At 35.3% G+C, this 9,983-nt stretch overlaps 1 protein-coding gene across 1 annotated transcript in view; it reads left to right on the top strand.

Annotated features, from left to right (window-relative positions):
- GALNT13 (polypeptide N-acetylgalactosaminyltransferase 13) overlaps positions 1-9,983 on the top strand; it is a 798,776-nt gene that overhangs the window by 420,311 nt on the left and 368,482 nt on the right. The window contains exon 5 of the mRNA XM_007934922.2: positions 2,725-2,895. Coding sequence (XP_007933113.1) covers positions 2,725-2,895 — 171 coding nt within the window. The remainder of the gene's footprint in view (positions 1-2,724; positions 2,896-9,983) is intronic.

The raw sequence follows: 9,983 nt of genomic DNA, 5'->3' as shown, positions 1-9,983 counted from the left end.
CAGCCTTCTGGTGAGCAGTCAAGTGCCTTAGACACTATGCTACCAGAGCCAGGAATGAGAAAACTATATTGCTTTTGTTGGAACCAGAATTACCTTACAAGAAACTTCCAAAGCTAGATGAATCTTATTGATTTCAGAGAATTTCATATTTTGGCCAATTTTGTGGAATATAAAACCCAATTTACAATAAGCATTGATGTTCTGGTTACTTAGTGTTGTTCTGAAAAGAATATACCACAAATGGAATGGCTGAATAAACAGGAGTTTATTCTCTTTGAGTTTGGAGGCTTTAAGACTGACTTCAAAGTGCCAGGCTCTAGGGGCTGGGTGAAAGCCCCTCAACCTTGGGCTTCAGCTCTGCCTCCTGCTCCCGGCCCACTAGAACTAGAGGCTTTTCATCACTCAGACAGCTACTGAGACTGACAAGCCCAAAGTTGACAAGTAAAAAGACACAGTCCCGATGTTATCAAAACACACGGCCAGCCATTAATTCAAGTCCATTGAAAGTCCCAAGGTGAGCAGAGCATGGAAGGCTGCTGAACAGTGATATGGCTACATGCGGGGTTCAAGCATGCCATAAGCTAGAGACCATATCCAAAGCTGCTTCTTATATATATACGGGAACCATTAACATCCCTAATGCAGCTACTGAGCTGCTCCAATGCATTCCACCAGGGAGTTAATTACCAATCTTACCATAGGGAATAACTACATGCAGCTGGCCAGCCACTAAACCAGGCCTAGCCAAGTTGACACACAAACTTAACTACCACAATTGGTGATACTGGAATCTTACAACAAAAATAAATAATTGATATGATTTTTTGTTTTCCACTTCTGTGGCTGTTTCAGAATCTTATTTGTATGTTTGCCTTCCAGGAAACATGAAAAATTAAGCTCAAGTCTTTAAAATTAGCTAAAATCAAGGTAATCATGGGTAGATCTGAATATTTATTCATTGAAAAGACAGACACTTAGGTGCCATGAAAACATATAAAGCTGGGAATAGGTAAAAAATGGGAGAAGGCACAATATGGATGTTATAAGTACCTAATGATCTGCCAAGTGAAAAATATCTTACCCTGAAAAGCCACCATCAAGTTTGTTATTTCTCTTACTTTTAGAAAACAGTGTCTTGATATAAAACATCATCTTAATATATCATCTGGACTATGACTCTAAACTTCTAATTCTAGGCAAGTTCACTTAGAAATTGTCATGGCCCAATACCTTTCATGTTGTTGCTGTTGAGTGTCATTGAGTCATTTCCAACTCATAGTGGCACTATGTACAACAGAATGAAACACTGCCCAGTCTTATGCCATCTTCACAATCAATGTTATGTTAGAACCCATTCATGCAGCCACTGTGAAATTCAGCTCATTAAGGATCTTCTTCTTTCTTGGCAACTTTCTACTTTGGCAGGCATGATATCCTCTTGCAGGGACTGATCTCTCCTGAAAACATGGTCAAAGTACAGGAGACAAAGTCTCACCATCCTTGCTCCCATAGAGTATTCTGGTCGTACTTCTCCCAATATAGATTTGTTTGTTCTTCTGGCAGTCCATGGTATATTCAGTATCCTTTGCCCACCCCATAATTAAAGGCATCAGTTCTTCCTTTAACCTTCCTTTTTCATTGTCTGACTTTCATGTGCTTATGAGGTGATTAAGAATAACATGGCATGGGTCAGGCCGACCTTACTCCTCAAGGTGACATCTTTGCTTTTTAACACTTTTGTTGTTTTTGTTGTTATGTGTCGTCAAGTTGGACCTGACTCATAGCAACTCCTCCTTGGGTTGCCAAGGCAGTATCACTACAGAAGTTGATTGTTCAACCTTCCTCCTGAGGAGCGGCTGGTGGATTTGAACTGCCAACCTTCTGGTTAGCAGTCAAGTGCCTTAGGCACTATGCTACCAGAGCTCCTTTTTTTTTTTTTTTTGAGAGAGTCTTTTGCTGCAGATTTGCCAATGCAATATGTCATTTGATTTCTTGACTTCTGCTTTCATGGGTGTTGATTGTGGATCCAAGGAAAATGAAATCCTTCACCATTTCAATATTTTCTTCCTTTGTCATGATACTACTTATTGGTCCAGTTGTGAGGATTTTTTTTTTTTTTTTATGTTAAACTGTAATCCTTATGCTTCATAAGAAATGTTTACTTGTAGTGATTGATCATGTCATAGATTGTGATTTTTATTGTTTGTTTTTTGTTTATTTTTGTTCGTTTGTTTGTTTTCTAGTAGGTATTTCCTTTATGAAGATTTTCTTAGAACTATCTCTGTAAGCTAGCCACACTATTTGAGATGCAAACTACCGGATCTAATTTGTTATCATCCATTCTCATCTCCCTGCATGCTATTGATTTTCAGTGGGTTATAGGTAAAATGATGCATAATCTCAAAGCAACTCTACTAATCATGCTGTGGATGGAGGTTTTATGAAAAATAGACCATGCTCATCCTGCTGAGTTAGTACTTAGAACACATTTGGAAATCAGCTTGAAAGTCAATTAGTATGTTTGATTAGATTACACATGAAACGATAAAGTAGACTGTAAGGAAGTTGTAATCAAAGTAAATAATTCCATAGAGAAAAAGAACAAAATGAAAACGAAGTCATTAAAATCACAAATAATTAAATTTCAACATATAAATTATATTTTAAAAGATGATAATGTAAAATATATCATTTACATGTAAGCTGGTTTTATTTTTTCTGTAGGAAAACAGTTGTGTGCCCCATTATTGATGTGATTAGTGATGATACCTTTGAATATATGGCTGGATCAGACATGACTTATGGGGGTTTTAACTGGAAACTGAATTTCCGCTGGTATCCTGTTCCCCAAAGAGAAATGGATAGGAGGAAAGGAGACAGAACATTACCTGTCAGGTATGTCGTTCATATCTTCTAAAAGATAGCATGTGTATTCCTATAATAATTAAGGAAGTATTGTAAATCTGTCTTCTCATTTAAAAAAATTTTAAAGGCGTATATTTATTGTTCACACACACACACACACACACACATATATACTATAGTGCCTGAAAATATTTAAAATCAAGTTATTCCTGAAACATTTTAGTTTCTTAATCTTTCATGTGTTATAGTTAAATGTAGTATGTTAATATAAATACACTTTTGTAGAAGTATTTGTAGGTGATAAAAAGTAAAAATGTAAATACCACACAATACTATAATAATCAATGTCAATATTAAATCTAGTTTAAGTTTGTGTAGGCAAGCTTAAGTATTTGCAAAAGTGTCAAATTTCTTGTGAAGCTTTGTGTATTCTTATATTCAAATATAGGAGCTTGGTAGCATAGTGCTGAAGGCACTTGATTTCTAACCAGAAGGCTTGTGGTTCAAACTCACCAGCCACTCCTCGGAAGGAGGGTTGGGCAATCTATTTCTGTAGTGATACCGCCTCGGAAACCCAAGGAAGTGTAGCTATGAGTCAGATCTGACTCAACAGCACATAACAACAATATATTCAAATATATTTATTGTAAGTTTAATATTTAACAAGAATGTGTTAGCCTTGACACTTCATGTGAATATGTATCTTACCTAAAAGTATAGGTTTTACAATAGAAATGTTCTCAAAAATGAAATAACCAAAATGCTTTGTAAATATTTTAAATTTAGTAAAGTTAAAGGACTTTGTTCCTTACAGTTATAATAAAAAATTCATTTGGAAAATTTTGAAATATGAATGTTTATCAAGGATTTATTGTTTATTCCAAATTACTCAACACAGCTCCTTAATTTGAAATACATATTAGTAAAATATGTTTGCCATTAATACATAATAAGAAATATGCATATTTAGTTGTCCAGATAAGCATTACCCACTTTGATAACCCAAAATTGTTACCTCTCTACTTTAAAATGTTAATTGTGTAGCTCTTACCTGTGACCAAAAATGATTTCCTGAACAGTACTTTCAAGAGGCATTTAACTAGTTTAGCTCTTTAAAGCTGAGTTTAGCAAATCATCATTTAGTTGGAACAATAAAGAAATGCCCTAACATTTTAATGCATACATTAAGTATTATCCTCTAAACAAGATTGTCTTATAACCTACTGAAGAGATGACAGCCCTAGTTGTTTGCTATTGAACAATTAAATATTGGGGGCCATTAGTCCTCTTAAGGAGCTATTACTACATCAATCAGAAAAATATATGTGGCTTCTGTAAATGACATAAAGTTATATAAAATTATTATGCCAATATTTAAAGTATAATTTATCCAATAGTACTTATAATCTTCTCATTCACCAAGTTTTCTTGATCCTTTCCTTTAGTAGCCTGAGGAAATGCAGTGGATCATATTATCACTGTTTTCTAGAGATCTTATTTTCCCAGATCATGGTTTGATTTATGGTTGATTTTTAAGCTTCAGATCGCAAGTGAAAACTATCAAAGAATGCTTGACCAAAAAATTTAAATATAGATATTATTATCCATTTAAAGATAAAGTTTAAAATAATGTGTGTTTATACTCATTTTCTAAAAAACTCATTGGCAAAAGACATACTTTATTTAACTTTATTTCCTCACAATGTCTAAAGGTAGATAACCAACAGTTAGCCAACATTTAGAATAAGAAATTACTGATCTCATTCATAAAAATAAAGGTTTATATAGAAATCAGCGATTGTTTCTCAATTTTCATTAACTAAAACAAATGTAACACTTTTAGCATATTTTAACCACAATTCATGTAATTTATTGTAATAACCACAAGAACTGATAAAACCAAAGTATATTTCATTTGTTCACCTCAGGGACATCACATCATTTCATTTTCTAAAATACTGAGGAAATTGGAGCAAAAGAAACAGAGAAACTTCAATCTTTGCTGAAAGTCTTTAGATTTTTATGGCAAAAGGTTAATTAATTCACTAGCTGTGTTGTAACAGCCTGCAGGTAATTTTCATCAGCATAGCTCTAATGTGAACTTTCTTTGTACTTGTAATCTATTACCTGAAGATGTGATCATTTTTCTTATACTCACACAAACAGATAAATCACTCTAGGGGTTGAATGCAGTTTTCTTTCTTTTTTTTTTTTCCTACTTGATTAACAGAATTCTGAATAACTAAAGTGATTAAAATGAGGTTGAAATTTTTGTTTTCTTAGTGAAATGCGTCATTTAAAATGTCAATTATGACAGAACTTTTTAGTCACTGTAATTGGCTTGTTAGTCATCATTTAGAAATACAATCATGGATCTGCACAAATTGATAGTCAACTTGAACTTGTGACCTAAACTCAGTTATACCACACTTAACATAAAGCTTATAATGGTTATATTTCCCATTATTCTATTAGCAACCTCTGGGCTTTGCTAATTTCATTTTGATAAGAATTGGAGCTTGTGAAATATTTGGCATTTACATAAATTTGGGTAGGAATAATCACATACATAATCCTGAATATTTATGTGTCTTTAATCAGTGAATTTCCCTTGACATTTTAGTGGCCATATTATACAACTTATTAAGAAATATCTCAATTATCTCTGCAACAATTGAAATATATTTGATTAGAATTGAGTAATCAAACTGTTACAGCAGAGATCATAAACCAGGAGCTTATATGCCAAATATGGCCTGTGGATATGTTTCGTGTGTCTTACCTAATGTCCTGTATTAAAAAAAAAAAAAAAAATTACCAACATTTTTAAAATGAGATGTTTTAAATAAGTCTGGATTTCCAGCTTTTCTTGAAAAGTCAGATCTTGACTCAATGCCTTAGCATCCCTACTTGCACCATCAGCTGGAGTTGTAGAAACTGCCCATGTAGAAGTGGAATGAAAGTTTAGACCATTCCCCAGAAATCCTTATAATTGCCTCCCTGACCGAGGCTAAGGATCAGTTGCTGCTTGTCATGCTTCTTCCATTTCAACATTTTTTTTGAGAAATATTCCTCTATACCTAGGTTTCAAGGAAAGGAAGACAAATATGTTTATTGCAACCAAACTATTTCACCTATTAAAATAATTTGCCTGGCTTCTGCCATTTTAAAATTTGTGACCCAAGATTTAGAGGGTTCAATCCAGTTATGATTGAGTCATTTCTGACTCACAGAGACCCAGTAAGTGTTAGAGGAGAATTATGCTGCATTGTGATTTCAATGGTCCATTTTTAAAAGTAAATTACCAGTCCTTTCTTCTGAGGCGCCTCTGGGTAGACACAAACCTCCAGCCTGTTTACAGTACTTCCTGGGAAATGGTTAAGTCTTAAACTCACCAAATACATTGGCCTTAAATCAATCTGCATATACAATACATAATGGAATGTTGCTGCTGTTGTTGTTATGTGCCGTCGAGTTGGACCCAATGCATAGTGACCCCTCCTTGGGTTTCTGAGGCAGTATCACTATGGAAGTAGATTGCCTCATCTTCCTTCCGAGGAGTGGCTGGTGGGTTTGAACTGCCAGCCTTCTGGTTAGCAGTCAAGTGCCTTAGGCACTATGCTACCAGAGCTACATAATGGAATAGACCAATAATAGTATAAATTACCTACTAGTATAGATTAGCCTCCAAACAATGTAACAGGTTTGGGGATCCATTGTGCATTCTTTCCTAACATGCACAATTTTTTAATTGATTTAGTTCATTCAAATTATTGGAATGAATTAGATTCCATATGCAAATACTTTAGAACTAGGTACTGGACATACTAAGATGAATATGTTTATATCTGCTCTAAAGTTGCTCACTGTGTTATTGGCCATATATATGCTGGGCAAAGAAGAGGCCAGTATGAGTGGCCTGGTTGTGTATGCATGAGATAGAAGCTCTGGTAGCATAGTGCCTCAGGCACTTGACTACTAAGCAGAAGGCTGGCGGTTCAAACCCACCAGCCACTCCTAGGAAGGAAGGTTGGGCAATCTACGTCCATAGTGATCCTGCCTCAGAAACCCAAGGAGGAGTCGCTATGAGTTGGGTCCGACTCAATGGCACATAACAACAACAACAACATTTTGAAAGCAGTATGGAAATCAAGAAAACAGCCAGGCTTAAAGGTTATTGATTCCTTTATTCTCTTAATTATGCCCTATAAGTGATCCTCAATTAATACTTATAAAGAAATGAGTTTCTACTTTAATTTCTCACTGATGAAAATAGATTTCTTTATTAGAAACCTATCATTTAAATTGTTTTTCAGGTCTGTTTCACTTTTTTTTTTTTTTTTTTGTCTTTTTTGCCTTACCTCATGGAGTCTTTTTCTGAATATAAAATATTTTTATTGAGTTATAAATACATATACATATACATCTCGACGGCACATAACAACAACAACATACATCTACCACACCAAACTCACTGCCACTGAGTCAATTCCGACTTATAGCAACCATCATTGGGTTTCCAACGTTGTAAATCTTTATAGGAGCAAACTGCCTCATCTTTCTTCCATGGAGCAACTGGTGGGTTTAAACCACTGACCTTTTTTTGGTTAGTAGCCAGTTGCCTTAACCACTACACAACCAGAACTCCTATATATGTATACAGTAAGGTACATAAACAGTTCCATAAACTTTTGCATGTATATGTACTCATCTTTGTGACCATTACCCACATCAATATATAAAAATTTCCATCCCCACAGAAGGCCACCCTATTATCCTCTTCCATTAAAATGCCACTGTTTGCCAGAAGGTAATCATTGTCCAGAATAGACCTAATGACAACTAATAATAACAGCCATCTCTGTAACCATTGGTTACTTTTCTTAACCCTGAAAATGTGCATAAATGGATTTATATATTATTTATTCTTTTGTCTCATGGACTCTAAAATAGTAACAGTTTATTCATTATTAATATTTTTAAGATGACTTAGTTCATTTTTACTTAGCCTATTATGTTAAATATATTCTTGAAGTAAAACAAGAGTTTTAAGTATTCTATGAATCCTTACTTTCATTATAAAACAAACATGGATATAATTATTAATTTTAATTCCCGACATATTTTAATTACTTTGATATCCCTTTTTATTAACATTTATCTGCTTTCTCAAATATTTTTTTTCTCTCAATTGGAATTATGAACTTATTAAGAAGATCAAATAAGTTTAACACATGATAAATAATATCTCAGATTACAATTATTGTGCCTTTATTGTGAAAAGTTGATAATGCTCACATATATTACCTTCTGTATCCTTCTTGTAATTTGTCATAGCAAAAGTATTGAAGCTGGCATTGGGAGGTCTAGGTTCCTTATTATTTAATTTTAAAAAAAAATCGCTGCGGTCAAGTCAATCTCAACTGATTAGCGACCCCTTCTTGAGTTTCCGAGTGTGTTTCTCTACAGAAGTAGATTGCCCAACCTTCCTTCTGAGGAGTGGCTAGTGGGTTTGAACCTCCAGCCTTCTTGTTAACGGTCAAATGCCTTAGGTACTACGTCAATTTATTTCTTATTTTAATCTTTCAGATTTTCTCTATTAGATTTTTTTCAGTCCAGCAAAATGTCTTTTAGATTGGAGGAGAGAAACTGAAGTAAATACCCTCAAAGCCTTTGCAATATTCCTCCAAAGTAAGAAATACTAAAGCAACAGCGCTGAAAATATCAATGTTGTGAACAAAACAAAGACTTTGAAAGAAACACTTAAACTTTGGAAGTTGACCTATTCAACATCTTTGCTTACTCATGTTAAAATCTAATAAATGTTGACTTTGAGAGAAGTGAAAAAATGTTTCCCACCTCAGATACAATTTGTAAATCTATAATTTTTCTTGGAAAAGATAGCAGTTATATTATGCTACTTCCTATTTGTTTAGGAGGTGCCTAGTCGGGTCTGGGGAGCTCTGGTAGCATAGTGGCTAAGACACTTGCCTGCTAACCAGACGGCTGGCGATTCAAACCCACCAGCCACTCCTCGGAAGGAAGGTTGGGCAATCCTACTTCCGTAGTGATACTGCCTCGGAACCCCAAGGAGGGGTCGCTATGAGTCGGGGCCGACTCGATGGCACATAACAACAACAACAGTGGTTAAAATGCTTGTTGCTAACCCAGAGGTTGGTGGTTAAAACTTACCAGTCACTCTACAGGAGAATGATGTGGCAGTCTGCTTCCATAAAGACTTCAGCCTTGGCAACAATTTTATGCAGCAATTCTACTCTGTCTTACAGGGTTGCTATGAGTCTGAATTGACTCCATGACAACAGGTTTAGTTTGGTTTAGTTTTTGGTGACACAAATCTAAAGGTTACTGGTTTGAGCCACACAATAGTACCACAAAAGGAAAGACTTGGAGAACTACTTCCTTGAGATTATATTTAAAAAAAAAACAAAAAAAAACTCGCTGTGTGGAATCTGATCTGACACAAAGCGACCCCTCCTTGGGCTGCCGACGCAGTGGCACTACTGAAGTAGATTACCCACTTTTCCTTCTGAGGAGAGGCTGGTGGGTTTGAACCACCAGCCTTCTGATTATCAGTCAAATGCCTTAGGCACTATTCCACCAGAGCCAAGAAAATTCAATGAAGCAGGTCTACTGTGTAACACATGGGGTCACCAAGAGTCAGAATCAACTTGACTGAGACTCAAACAACAACATAAACAACTGGTTTAGAGATAATTTATAAGAATTTACAAATTTGGTGAAATGAGAAGAAAACAGGAGTATTTTGGAAAGTTTTCAAAGTGATGAGTTAAATTTCACATTTATGTATTGAATAATTTCATAACATAACCCAATCATTTTAAAGGATCTGCTTCCACCTAGCCACACTGTTTATTTTGACTCTCACTAAGCACCAAGTAAAAAGAAAAGGAAAAGTTAAAATCTGTACTCACAATTGTACATCCCAGGAACTCTGCTGGTGTGGTGCCTAAGGCACTTGACTGCTAACCAGAAGACTGGTGGTTCAAACCCACTAGCCACTCCTCGGAAGGAAGGTTGGGCAATCTACTTCCGTAGTGATACTGCCTCGGAAACCCAAGGAGGGGTCGCTATGAGTC

This window comes from Orycteropus afer, unplaced genomic scaffold, assembly GCF_000298275.1.
Source record: "Orycteropus afer afer isolate SDZICR_OR568_19922 unplaced genomic scaffold, OryAfe1.0 scaffold00023, whole genome shotgun sequence".
Classification (NCBI taxonomy): domain Eukaryota; kingdom Metazoa; phylum Chordata; class Mammalia; order Tubulidentata; family Orycteropodidae; genus Orycteropus; species Orycteropus afer.
Note: the sequence above shows the minus strand (reverse complement) of the source record. Positions and strands in the feature narration are given on the sequence as shown.